Source organism: Perna viridis, chromosome 9 (assembly GCF_037379345.1).
Source record: "Perna viridis isolate PV_CMFRI_1.1 ecotype Kerala chromosome 9, ASM3737934v1, whole genome shotgun sequence".
NCBI classification, from domain to species: Eukaryota; Metazoa; Mollusca; class Bivalvia; order Mytilida; family Mytilidae; genus Perna; species Perna viridis.
Window position 1 is genome coordinate 41,668,971 of NC_142453.1, and position 15,027 is coordinate 41,683,997.

A 15,027-nucleotide genomic window follows, 5' to 3' on the forward strand; every position below is an offset into this window, starting at 1 on the left:
TGGTGCAGCATGAACACGTGACTACATTGTGACTTTGGGACTTCAAAATTTGTTGTTTAGACAAGTTTTCTATTTACCAATGTTCACATATAAGAAATATTAGATGTGGTTTGATTGTAAATGAGACAGTCATCCACCAAGCAATGAACAATTAAACTTTTACAGGTCACCACATGGTTTTCAATGGTGGGCAAAACTAAAGTACATTTAAGTGATAAAAAGAGACTTTTAAAAAAGTATCTGGTTTAGACATGTTTTCATTGTTTTAGGAGACGGTTTAAACATGTTTTCAGTGTTTTAGGGGACGGTTAAGACATGTTTTCAGTGCTTTATGGGACGGTTTAGACAGGATTTCATTGTTTTAGGGGAAGGTTTAGACAGGTTTTCAGCTTTAAAGGTGACGGTTTAAAAATGTTTTCAGTGTTTTAGCGTATGAAAGGTTTTCTTTGTGAAGTTCGGATAACTTATAATTTATTAAGTCTTTTCCTTTGTTTTCGTTCGGTTTGTTTTGTTTGTGTTGTGTCTCATACACATTTATGCATGGTGTTTAATCTGGTCTTTAGTATAATTTGTGCATGTGCTTGATTATTGTAAGGTAAGGATTCAGTAAGTCTGCTTTACAGCAGCTGATGAAATTATAAAAACAAAATACTGTACAAACTACACATCCCTTCTCATCATTTGCAGACCTTGGCGAGTTGTACTGACTGTTAGTTATATCCTCAACTTGTACGTCACAGTTGGATGCGAATTGTACTGACTGTTAGTTCTATTCTGAACTTGTACGTCACGGATGCAATCTATACTGGTTATACACACTCGCATGTACGCGCATGCGTTTGAGGTTTAATAAAGTCTTGTCTTACTTTGTCTTGTCAGTAGTTCTAGGTTATGATATAGTCGGGTGGTACTGGTGGAAATGGGTTTCAACTTCTTCGAAAATGTGTACAAGATGATCTGATATATTTAAAGTAAGCGTTCCTTTGGATTGACCTTTGCACAGAGCTCGTGTGCTTCTTTGAGAATTTACTTAGTTAACAGTCAGACCTACATGTACATATATTGACTGACATGAGAAATTTGTGTCTACATCAAGATCAACACCGATACAAATGACGTTTGATAGTTTTCATAATACCGAGTTATTCTCGTGTTTTACTGAAAACCAAAGGTTTTTTGTACCAGTTTTGTAAAGAAATGAATAATTGAATGGAATTTTTTCGTCAATCTGAATAAAATAATTTATTCAAATGAAATGCGTAGAATTCTGGATAAGTTTCAGGGATGTTTACTTCCTAGTAGCCAGGTCTAATTTTATTACCTATCGTGATTTCACATGACTTTACATCAATAGGTGCATATACATGTACACAAAAGAAATAGTTTACAGTCGTTTACAGTCCTGTAGATCACAGATATCATATATCAATAGAAAATCGATTTTTAAGACGTTCCTCACAGGAGAAAATAGAATGATGATTGGATGCTTATTCTGACTTCCCAGTCCTAATGCAATTTGTCAGCTGAAAAGAATTAAATGAAAATATTAAAATATGCATTGTGGTGATCGACAGCTGCAACAATACCCCAATACACACCCAGGTGAGAAAGCTATATTAAATCTCGATTACCTGAATGTGATAAACAGAAGCTTGGCTCATGCTGAGGAAATTTTTTTATTCGATATATAGAGATTTTAAAGATCGAGATAAAAGGAATATTATATTTACGTATGGAAGTATAATTACGGAACAAAGATCATCACACTGTCTTAATATATACATCCAGTTTAATTATTAATCATTTATTTTGTGAAGATTAAATAGTGAAATATATGGATATAGAGTTGTCAAGGATAAGACGATCTTGTGGACAATAACTATCATACCATTCAATTGTTTCTATTTGAAGAAATGAACGGATTACCAGGAATTGAGGGTAAGATTAATAACCTTTTCACTTCTTTAATTATGTCATAAGATTGAAATCTAGGGAAGCTGCTGTAAGAAATACGTGGACAAAATAATGCCAAGAAAAAAAAACATATAGAAGCCAAAAAGGGAAAATAACCGGAACAGAAAAGATATGCTAGGGTTTGTACGGATGAACCATTTGGTTTTTATGGAAATAAATGATCATGTTTTTTCCGGATTTTTTAATCGCGTAAGTTCATACCTTCGTTTTACACTTTATGCCAAAATCTTAAGCATTATACTTCAACGTTTGTTAATCTTATCTATTTCACTCTACACGTTGACGTACTCCCAAATAGTTAGAGTGGGGAAACGCTCTCGGACCCATGTGGGGTCTGTGAGTAGGCCAGAGCGTCAACACAGCAGCCCAGCCCCTAGTAGGACATACTCAGATTGAGTTCTTCGGTCAGGTATCCCGAAGGCTACCTTCTACTACTAACTGGCATTACTAACAGAATCCTCGCAAGGGGCGGTCGTGCGAGATCCGTAAGGATAGTCAAGACCGTAAAAACACCCAATCATCTTATCTATTTCAATAAGAATGATTTGTTTTCCAAACTCCACTAAAACTAAAAAAAATATGTCAATAGAACACAATGGCACTTAATACAGGAGGTCAAGGGATAAAGACAAAATTTAAAAAAAAAAAAAAACAGAAATTGAGAGATAAAAAAATACACGAGCTTAAAATAAATTAAGGGTGTGACAATGAAAGGACAGGTAAAGTGTAATCGATTAATTAATTCTGGTACATGTGGTAAACTCAATGATAGGAGAGAGATATGCGTATTATACATCTTAAACGAAAAGTTTAAGCTCAAACAGGTGCAATTAAATACTTGTACTCGCGAAAATGTATATACAGATGGGACGGATCCTTGTTTTTCGATCAAATGTTTTACAAGAAATAGTGCATGTAATACCGAAGGTCAAAAATGGAGGAGGCGTCAATGGGCAAACTAGCGCCTTAAACATCTTTAAATGAAATTTAAACCAAACAAGTAAACACCAAAAAACGAACAGCACGAAAACCACTCGTAAACAGGGTGAACTGATGTGCCCCGGAAGAATGAACAGCAAATGTTACATGCAAAATTCCAGCAATGCTCTTGTTGAAAATGGAGTCCAGTGAAATAGGAAGACTGTTAATGAAATATGGAGGTCTTATTCATTATAATGATCATATTAGATTGTGACAACCATATAAAGTTTTCAAATTATGACATAAATCTATTAATACAATATAATTACCCTTGTCCTAGTAGTTTTGGTCTATGTAAAACTTTGTGTCGACAAATCAGACCATGTAGCCTTGAACGATTTGTTATATTGTACAGTCCTTTGGTCTGGTATCAATTAATTCTCAAAGCAAGAATTTCGCCAAATTCATCTCCAACTCATCTATCGATCAAACTGTTTACTGGTAATGAAAAGTAACATTACGAAATCCTCTGTGATTTTAAGAAGTACTAACTTTGAGAATTTTTATGAAAATGGTTTCTGAAACCGTTGGGTAATTATACCAAGTTGGATTCACTTTCGGTTATGTAGACTTCACGGGAATCTTGTAGGCATATGGAAGAACACCTACATATAACATTATCTTTGATTGGGTATTGTTAGACTTTTTACAAGCTAATATAAAGAAGAATGCAATATATGGTTTGAATTTAAATTGGCAACTCAAATGTTTTATTACGATATAGTTTTCCAATTGTATAAATATTTTGTGTCATCATAGAAATTTTATCTCTCCTGCTTAGAAAAAGTGCTTCTTCTCATGTGAGCCTTTGTATATATGTTTTAGCTGTATTTAATCTTTTCAAATAATCCTCCCTGTGCATTTTTATAAAATGTATTAACTTTAACTCAAGAAAAAGCAGATTTTTATCCATTTATTGATACGCATGGCATACACTTCAAATGCCTTTTTATTTTTCCCGAGTGTCATAAAACCTTTTATATGGGTGTATTATTTCATTCAAATAATGAATAGTTATTTGGATGCACAATTACCACAAACAGCGATATACAACCGTAAAACGGATATAGAAGTGTCATAGGTTTTTTATTGAATGTTGAGATACAGTATTGTGTAAGGTTGTAACTGTCTCTTGGCATGTATAGACTATATAAAGTCCACTTTAATTCAATATTTACGATGCTTTAATACAGCTGTTATTTTGAGGAGTTTTCCATTGTATAAAGGAAAATAAGGAAGCTGTTGAATGTCTATTTCTGTACAGTTATTTTTTTAAGTAACAACTGAATAAATATAAACATTTATAAATAATTGAATATGTTTATTGACAGGAATTTGGACACTATAACGAAATTTTGGCACATAACATTCTTCTTCCTTGTTCCTATTTACATGTATGTGCTCAAATATTTGTGACTAATGGCGTTCCGTTACATCGGGACACCAAAGATTACTATACGCTGACCAGCACCGCTAACTACTTTTGAGGTTTATGTTAGATAAGGACACACACTTCAGTCTAAGTTAACTATATATTGACCATAGTGCTAGGAAACAAAGAAGCATAATTTTTGTTGCGTTTTAGTGATATCTTGGCTATTGGCAGGCGCGTGGCTGCCGTTAGGCAAAAAAGCTTTTGCCTGGATTTAATTTTGCCATTTTTTTTTTTTTTTTTTTTTTTTTTTGAGATAAAATACATCCAGGAGAGGCATAAATGATGCTCTAAAACGCTATATCCGCGGGGCTTCCCGGGGGGGGGGGCTTTGCCCCCTGGACCCCCTGCCGTAATTTTGCCTACACTTCAATTTGACCTCAGCTACGCGCCGGATTGGCCATTATCTTGTATTGATGTTAATGTTTTGTTATATATCTATTGAACTGTGGACCAAGATGTTTCATTCTATCTTACCTGAATATACTCTATGTTAGTGCCTTTGGCCGGCTGTAGAATAAATAATAATTTTTGTCTTTTTCACGTCCTACCAGTACGATGAGAACTAGAAAAGCGGTTAAGAGAAAGATATAAATAATAATACAGTGTTACTGATTTTGTCTGACGTTGTGGTGCAATCATCTGTTGGTTAAATCTATGAAGAATTTCACTTAATAGACATACTCATATGGTAGTGATATTTTGTTTTGTTTTGTTTTTATGTTTGCTTTCATTAATCCACCTGTTTCACGTATCGTTATGGTCGGTTTAAACCTATATATATATTGTTCTTAGTTTGTGCTAATTTCACACGGTGGAGAAAAAGAAACAGCTCAATGAATTAATGTGTGCAGAATGAATGCGCGCGCCCGTGTGTGTGTGTGTGTGTGTGTGTGTGTGTGTGTGTGTGTTTTATTGTGTTCATGACATCTGCTGAGAGAGAGGTTCTCGAAAAAAAAACATTTCTAGACCTCAAGTCCTGCAGCAGTAAGAAAGGAATTAGTCCTGATAAACCGCGGATTGATGTTCTTTTAAAAACCATATAAAACCATTATATTATAATTTTCAACTCAAAATCTACAGTTCACGGTCACATAAATCGTAACAGAAATCACAATCTTTTAAATGCTGTTTTCAATTTATTGAACTTTTAGTCATGCTTTCACATATCAGTCCTATGAAGCAAGACCTATAAGATTTTCAAGGACGGACCATCTCAAGAATTCAATTAAATTAATGTGAAATCTTTTATCCGTGACAATATCAGTTTCATTTAATAATATTCAATGTAATATGGTTCAAGTTATCAATAATTTCATTCATATAAACAATGGTGCGGTAAATAGGACAGTATCACTTTTATATGGTGCTCCCTCGAGGGAATCCAGATATAATCTATGGACAAAGTACGTCTCGCGCTATGACACAGCAAAATAAATGACAATGTTTATATTTTGTTACCAAAGTTACAGAAGCTTCATTGTTCTGGCTGAAATGAGACGGGGTGTTACAACGAAACATAATGCCTCAATAGCGAATCAAGGGGGAGATTCCTGCATTGGAGCCCCCCTCCCCTTATGAAAAAATGGTTAATTTCGCACAGAATGTAGACACCCCCTTCAAAATATCTGGATCCGCCCTTGAATCTATTTCACATGTATTTTATATATGTCCAGGATTGCCCTCCGTTTGAAAACATTTCAGGACATTTAATCACACACCATAGGCGTTTCACATCACATTAAGTCTACACCATGACTTTATGGCCAGTATATTTACATGGTACGTTAGGTATTATGATATGTTCTGGTCCATGCCTTCCCTTTTGGAAGGTAAACATTTAGCTGTAAATGATAACCATAGTCATCAAACGGTGTGTTTATCTTTTTTCTTTTCAACAGGGAATCAGCAACTCTTTGTCAATGGCAATACACAACGTATTATAATACATGCATATACATATGCCTCGTCGTGCTCAATATCTTTTAAATAATATAGTACATGTATAAGTGTGAGTGTTATTCATGGATACATCATTATCTTGCTCTGTGTGTTCAATAATTTACTACAGTGAATTACTGTAATGCTCTATGAACACTGAATACACATTTATATTAAAGAAAATTTATAAACACAAGTTATAATCTACTAATTGATTCGACTGAATATCAAAGTAGCTGGTTCGACTAAATATCAAAGTAGCTGGTTCGACTTTTGTTGTTTTTTTTTAAGGACAAGTCGATATCAAGCGTGTTGATTCTACTGCATTAAATGTGATAATATAATATACCACTGTATGCAGATATTTCTATAAACCCATTTCTGAATCCAACGAACTCCTTATTCCAGTGTTTCTTGTGCTATCTATAATATAAGGGTTAATGATAAACGTATCCAACACATGAACGTTTATCCAGTTGTGTCTCCTGCATAGTATTTTCGAAAGCAAAATCCAACAATTATACCTTAAAAAGTTGAATTTTTATTTTCAAGAATTCAGTTGTGTAAACAATTCCTCTATTGATAGTTCCAGAGGTATCAAGGATAAGTCATAGTTTGATCTATGTAAGCATTCAATTTTGATTTTTCCCACTAAATCCATAAAGTAACACGGTGATTGTGTTGTAATTCAATTCAAAGATTGAATGTTATGGTAATAATACAACACAGATCATACATTCAATGTGTCTTTAGTTACATCATACGATTACAGATTACAAAAATGGTAGATATAAGAAATCTGTTCGAACATAAAATTCCATCTACGTAGTTTCGCAAATGGTAAGGATTCAGTAATTCTTGCTGATAATTAAACAGGTGACGTTTACCATACCGGCGCACTTCATGTGGTCTGTTTTTCTTTTTCTTTTTCTTTCTTTTTTTTTTTTTTGTAGATGTTTATTACCCGATATATGAAAATCAATGTGATACACATTTTCAAAATAAGAACATTTGAAGCTACCAGAGACAATGATTCAAAACCCTGCATACAATACAAGCAAAATGGGGAATCTATTATTGACAGAATTGCTGTGGTTATGTCATCCGATGTCACTATAATAGAATATCAATCAGCTGACATTTTAATGCTCACTCATGGTGTCTTGATCATCTTAAACAAAAACTATTGAAATAAAAATAGGAGATATGGTATGATTGCCAATAAGACAGTCATCCGCCATATACCACGCAATGAACAATTCAACTTCTAAAGGTCACCACATGGTCTTCAATGATAGTCAAGTTCCATACCATAAAGCAAGCTGTAAAATAAATCATGTTAAACTATTCACATATGACAGAAATCGACTCCATCTGTACACAAATAGCAGTGAACATAAACGTCAACGACAACTTGTGAAATAGAAACATCCAAATCCAGAAAGGACAGATACAACTGTCCATATTATCTTTATTTAAATGCCAATTCATTAGGGTAAATTTTAGCAGTTTTTTTACAAAGTCCGGGTTTTTCATCGTAAACATATCATCAAGATAGCGATTAGTATTGTGATTTTTTTTTAAATTTTACATCAGATTTGGAAGGATAGTTACTCTACATTTGATTATTTTTATTTTTATCTCGGCAGTCCAAACTTTTCACAGGATCGCCGCCATGCCTCTTTCGTCTATTATAACAAAAAAATCTATATAGGAGAAGCGTCTACTTGTATTGTTTCTAATTAATCATGTAAACGTCTGTCCATTATACTATATAGACAAATTATTTAAAAAGGTAGACCTAAGGTAAGGGACATAACTCTTATAATAAGTGATATGTTTACATCTTATACAATATCACAAACGCCTATCAAGCTTTTATTTGAAAAAGAATGAAATCAGTTCAAGCACTTTGATACTTGCATGAAATTGATTTAAAATGCTGAATACAAACGTTCTAGTAATTTGTAAGAGTTGTGTCCCTTACCCTAGGTCTACCTCCTTAATCAAATAAAATGTGCGTCAAAGTTTACGCACAATCGTGTAATTGAGCCATGGAGAGAAAAAATATTCTATATTTCCTCATTACTTAAAAATGTAGATGTAATATTTGGTGTATAGTTAACGTATAGTTGTGTCACACTTAAAACCGCACACGCTTATATCTTGCACAGGTATCTTCATTTCCGTCAGGTATGAGCGAGACCATTACCGTGGTTGCCGCAGCTGTCATATACTATTGGCTTAACACAAAAATACCAGGCCCCACCCCTTTCGAGAAGAAAATGGATTGTGATAAGAGAGCGACTCAGTCAAAACAATATTTACCAAGGAAATTTAAGGGCTGAAATAAGAGTTTCCTTGATGATGCGGGTCTTTGCTTCATTCTATATGTATAATCTAAAGTAAACGTTGCTCACTGTGTTGTACTGGTGTAACGTTATATTTTATATCCAGTATAAACATTGTTTTTGCTGATTATAGCTCTATAATTTTCAAAAAAGTTTGTTTACTTTTACTATAGAAAGTCAACTTCACATACAAAGTGCAGGCGTGTCATATTTACATAACGGTAGTTAAAAGGAAAATTCAAAGAGACATTAGTACCGATGAGATATATTATATTAATTATGTTTATAGCTGGCTCAGTTTATTTACTCTTCAAATGCACTTAAAATCTGTACAAAAAGTACATTTATTGACGTTATAGTCTATTAAACTATTCGTTTTGATGCATATAACTTGTGCATTACGGAAATTAAGACCAAAATCTCTATCATGTTTACCAACTTTAACTTCAAACACGTCTTGTATTTGATAAAGACTGGAACTCTCCACAATTTTGTATAAATCCTGATTGGAACATCTTTGATGAAATTAAATACACGTTTAAATATGTTTAACATCACCAAATAATGGTAAAATTTACACTGAATATTTCGGATAACTCCTTTCAAGAGGGTTAGGGTTTTTTAAGTTCATCCTTAATCAAACACAAGAAGTGTTTGAGGTTAAAGTTGGTATATATATTTAACCTCAATGTGCTTTAATTACTCTTGCAGAGGCATTTCCAAAAACCGAAAATAGATATTAAAACGTATACAGAAAGGGGGCGTAAATTTTGGGATGCATTCCAATTAAAAAAAAACAAACACAAAACTGTTTTATTGTTTATACTCATTAGAAAATCACGATATATTTGTTTTGTGAAGTTAATTGATATAAATAGTTGCAGATTAGGAGTCTACTTGAACTCTTCTTGTCGTAGTGTATCTTTATGTTTTAGCTCGTCCATTCATCCTCCATATGCATTTATGTTTTTATAGGTTTCTTTTATCCCTCTTGACTATCTCATTTCACCATAATTTGTACATTATACCTTAATTGTTATTACAAGTCTTGATTTATATAGCGATAAGATTGATAATTTAAAGCTATGATGACCTAGCAATTCATTTGATATTTCGACCTTATATTATTCCAAATAAAAAAATCTGCATTTTCATTATTTTAAACAACAAACATCGTTAGGTTTATTACTATTAACATTATAATTTGATCCCTGGATGATTTTGAACTACGAAAACTACTTGTTATTTGAAGCCGTTATCCAGCTGGATCCATCTGAATTTAAAATTTCATGCTTATCTTTAATGAAAGCTTGTCGTTTGAGAAACTACTCACTTGTCTACACAAAAGAAAGTGTTGAATTATATTAACAAATGACAAATGTAATAATGCATTGTATTGACAAAACGATTCAACTTCTATATTAAACTGCAGGTGATCCAGAAATTTATTTAGAAAAATGCAAGAAAAAAAAAAAGGAGGACTCAGATTCAGACAATTAAAAAGGAGGATTCCATACAATATGCTTACACAAAATGACTAAATCTCCAGCAAAAAGGGGGACCAACCCAAGCACACCCGCGGACATCCCTTGGATTGGTCATTGAGCTCTACTTTTTCGTTTATGAAAACTACTGATACAAGTTAGTAGAAAAGGAACAATATACACAGATGTAATAAAGATTTTTCTCTCTTAATTAACACCAGACTTATCAGCACATACATTGTACATATATATCTTATGTGGTGTTATTTAGATTAAATTGTTCAATGAAGTGCAAACAAAGTTATAAACATAATCTGCATGTATGCAAGTTCCTTTTAAGGTTCAAATCGGATACTGCAGAATATACCTAACATGACCTTAATTGCTATGCAAGTATCAATATCACGATTTGTCCCTGGTATGCAGATCAGCCATCACCAATCCATCAGGCTTTTTTCGTGTATCGATGTTGAATATCCACTTTTGATTAGTCTTAAAAGTCTTATAATGCACTAATTAAACAACCGGCTCGATTTCAAAATATACTATTATCATTATCAAGTGCTAATCAATACCACTGTACCACTATCCATGCACGTACACTGATTAAGGTTATGCTCTCAGTTTATCATCGGGACGTCTGTTGTCTCTGTTGTGTTTGATTCTGCATGCTAGATATTGTTGTTATAGTCTCCGTTTTTGTGACTTTTGTTTGTTGGTTAAATTAAATCGTTCCACGTGTAGAGAGCAATGATTCATTGTTTTGCTGTAACCTAATGCGATACATTAGGTTACAGCAATGCAATTTGTCGATCTATTAGTGGGCAGAGTTGAACAGTTATTAAGTTGAAGTGTCACTTGTATAATATCTCGTCATGTTTTTGTATAAAGTGAAATAAGAGGAAGCCATTATGAAAACCATTGTCCACAAAAGTACTTCCTGGACGTAGCTTTCAGGAACAAACACGCCAAATTAGGCTTCTAGAGTTTGATTGATACTAATAACCATTAAGAGGTTGTCTCAAATGACTAACATGGCACTTTAGGATTATTTTGAGTTTGTGATGCTGGCGGTACATGTATCTTAGAAGAAATCACATTTAAACAACGATCATGCTGATATATCAAGTAGTGACGTAGAGATGACATCGCCAAGGGAGAACTGTTTATAAGACGGTTAACCGAATAAACCAACAAGAGGGCATATGTGAACAATACGAGGGACAACTTAATCTAAATTTAATCTCTTATCTATCCTTTCTGTGTCACTTATAACTGTACTTAAAGTATCAGCTTGATCGCTGTTTAACTGTGCTTTCTTTTGTGATACTAATACTACCAGCTACACCGAGCGTTTGTAGTGTCTGTCTCACTCAGTGTTGGGTACCGTCCTCATTGAGCGTAAGGCAACGTGTGAAGTATTTGCCTTACTGAGTGTTAGGCAATGTTTACAGTCTTTGCACCACTGAGCGTATGACAATGATTTTAGTCTTTGCCTTACTGAGTGTTAGGCAACGTTTATAGTATTTGCCTCACTCAATGATATGCAACATCTGTAGTCTTTGCCTTACTGAGCATTAAATAACGTGTCTAGTTTTTGCCTCATTGATCGTAAGGCAACGTGTGAAGTCTCTTCCTTTTTGAGCGTAAGGAAACGTGTGAAATCCATTCATTTTTTAGCGTAAGGCAACGTGTGAAGTATTTGCCTCACTGAGTGTAAGGCAATGTTTATAGTCTTTGTCTCCTGAGCGTAAGGCAATGTTTGTAGTATTTGCCGTACTGAGTTTTAGGCAATATTTGTAGTATTTGCCTCACTAAACGTTATGCAAAGTTTGTAGACTTTGCCTTACTGAGCATTAGATAACTTGTTTAGTCTTTGCCTCATTGATCGTAAGGCAACGTGTGAAGTCTCTTCCTCACCGAGCGTTACGCAAAGTGTGAAGTATCTTCCTCATTGAGCGTTGGGCTACGTTACTTTATAGTCTCTACCTCACTGAGTGTTAAGCAATGTTTGTAGTCTTTGCCTCACTGAGCATTAAATAACGTGTGTAGTTTTTGCCTCACTGAGCGTTAGGCAACGTGTGAAGTCTCTTTTTCACTGATCATTAGGTAACGTTTGTGGTTTTGCCTTACTAAGAATGAGGCAATGTTTGTAGTCATTGCCTCACTGAGTGCTCGGCAACGTTTGTAGTCTTAGCCTTACTGAGTGTTAGGCAATGTTTATAGTCTTTGCCTCAATACGTGAGAGGTAATGTTTGTAGTATTTGTATTACTAAGTGTTAGGCAACGTTTGTAGTCTTTGTCTCACTGAGTGTTAGGCAATGTTTGTAGTCGTTGCCATACTGAGTGTTAGGCAATATTTGTAGTATTTGCCTCACTGAGTGTAAGCCAACAGTTAGGAGTCTTCCCCACTGAGTGTTAGCCAACATTTAGGAGTCTGCCTCATTGAGTGTTGGGAATCGTTTGCAATCTTTGCCTCAATGAGTGTTAGTCAATGTTTGTTGTCTATGCCTTACAGAGTATTATAAAATGTTAGTAGAATTTGCCTCACTTAGTGTTAGCCAACATTTAAGAGTCTGCCTGACTGAGTGTTTGCTAACATTCGTAGTCTTTGCCTCACCTAGTGTTAGGCAATGTTTGTAGTCTAGTCTTTGCTTCACTAAGCGTTAGGCAACGTTTGTAGTTTTGCCTCACTGAGTGCTTGAAAACGTGTGGGAGTCTTTTCTTCACTGAGCGTAAGGTAAAGTATGTTATCTCTTTACATGCATCGTATTAGTTGACATTCGATAATTTTTTGTATTTAATTTATTTATTTACTTGTGCTGTGCATTCACTCCATAAAGAATGATTCTTTTTTTGTTTATTTGTAGTTCTGTTTCGTGAGAACAAGAGACTAGCCAACAAACTAACCAAGGACGAACTGAAAGCTTTGAAAACCTACATAAATGATCGTTTAGTTCAAGATAACGAGGATTTGATTTTCGAGTACAACACTCTTAAAGCGACCCACAATGCTAGTAGTATTCAACTTAAAGAGACAATAGACCAGTTGCAGAAAGAAATTGCTTTTAAGAATGAAATAATTCAGAATTACAAATCTAGTGATGAGAATTTAGCTACTGTTTATAAACGGCGTGGTGAGAAGTTGGAAAAAAGACATTCGGTACTCCTTGAGGATTATGAGGCAGATAAAGGAAACATAAAATTATTTGAGTTGAGAGTTAAGAATCTTCAGGGTGAACTTGAGGATTATCAAAAAAAGGTTGAGGAACAAAGACAAGTTATTGAAAATCAAGATGAGACACTCAGACGGCTAGAGGAAGCCCAAGAAAATGTGATTAACACGGACCAGTTGGCAAAAGATTTACTCAAAGTCAAACTAGCTGTAGACGATAAAGAGCGAGAATATCAAAAAGTCAGGAAACAAAATGGTGAGCTATGTGATCAAATTGAAGCGTATAAAGCTAAGTGTTCCGAAATGCAAAAGCACATGGAGAAAATCAAAGCTGATTTTAATGACCAAACAAGAGAGTTTAGGTCAAAATGTGAACATATTGCTACTCTCCAATATCAGATCAATCTAGAAAAACGAAAAGCATTAGAGCTACAAAAAGAGCTACAAAGTCTCCACGAATCGCAAACAAATGGTAGAGGACATTCAGTAGAGCAGAACAATCGCGATACAGTTAATAGTAAAGGGGATTCATTGAGGTCACAGACACATCACTTGGAAGGGAGAGTTAAATTACTCGAAGAAAGATTAGCCCTGTATCGAACGACGGTTCGCGATGCAACAAAAGAAGTGGGAATAATCTCTGGTGATTGTAAACGACTCGAACAACTTATAGAACGCTTAGTAGTTCACGAGTCTACTAGTATAGAAAAGACTCTCCTTGAACTCCGTGAGAGCACTGAAACACGAAGATGTGTGTTAGAGGAAACTATTGATGATATATTGAAACAGGCTCCTGCTATTATATCACGTGATGCAGCTGAAGTTAAAGCGGAAGTGACATCGTTGAAAAAACAAGCAGAACAAATAAGGTTGACGGATGTAGTTGCTAGGTGTTCTAGACTTTTCCCAAGAATAGAAGCATGCGAGAAGGCCCAATTTGCTGTTAATGACAAAGTTATCAACAGACAGTGGAAAGAAAGTCCTCCGTCACCAAAACAGATGATAAAGCCTCGACGAAGTATTGATCATACTAATACAACTTTCTCTGGCTTGCCGAAAAAGCCTCCGACCGTTCCGTTGCTTCTACGATCCAAAACGCAGAATGGAATTACACCCATATGGAAGAGAAAACACTCCGTTTCGATGGACAGTGTTCTTGTTTCGCCAACATTAGTTGATCTCACGGTCAATCCAACTGGTTCCCCACACTCCTCAGACAATCGATCTAGGACTTTCTTCCCGTCAAGCCGACCACTTTCCGCCTTTTCAAACTCATCTCTAGGAAAAACTAGCCAGTAGTTAAAAAGTATCCGAACAATGAATCATAATCTGAATTCAATATTATCATTAAATTTTCAAAACTGAGCTATAATTTTATTCTGGGTATTTTCAATCAGTACACACTAAAGATATATTCAGACCCAATTTAGATTAACAGAAATCAGAATGATATTTAGCACGCTCTTTAAATCTTATTGCATTTTATCAGAAATCGACGTAACATTAGAACTCCTACATAATAAAACCAGCGATAAAATAGTGCAATTATCTTAATGTACAGAGTCACCAGTACTTAGAGATGCATTTAATGATAGATGAAACTTGTATTTAACTTCCTATTGGTATAATTACCTTATGTTTGCTTGTATTTAAGTGCCTGACTTGTATCCAGAAAAGTTTGGAAAATCC

General features: G+C 34.5%; 1 protein-coding gene across 2 annotated transcripts; it reads left to right on the forward strand.

Moving 5' to 3' along the window:
* Positions 1-1,516: 1,516 nt before the first annotated feature.
* Positions 1,517-14,703, forward strand: LOC148608575 (uncharacterized). 2 transcript variants are annotated; one of them, XM_088543898.1, is made up of 3 exons: positions 1,517-1,938; positions 10,112-10,320; positions 13,034-14,703. In XM_088543898.1, the coding sequence occupies exons 2-3, from the start codon at positions 10,302-10,304 to the stop codon at positions 14,635-14,637; spliced, it is 1,623 nt and encodes a 540-aa protein (XP_088400024.1). In that variant the 5' UTR covers positions 1,517-1,938; positions 10,112-10,301; the 3' UTR covers positions 14,638-14,703. The 2 variants fall into 2 exon arrangements, with proteins under 2 accessions (XP_088400024.1, XP_088400023.1); XM_088543897.1 differs by lacking the exon at positions 10,112-10,320.
* Positions 14,704-15,027: the final 324 nt, after the last annotated feature.

What these genes read in the sequence shown, in the direction of transcription:
- LOC148608575 (XM_088543897.1), top strand. Translation starts at nt 1,914, where the DNA reads ATGAACGGATTACCAGGAATTGAGG. An exon ending in CGGATTACCAGGAATTGAGG is followed by an intron (nt 1,939 to 13,033) that starts GTAAGATTAATA and finishes GTTTATTTGTAG; the next exon opens with TTCTGTTTCGTGAGAACAAG.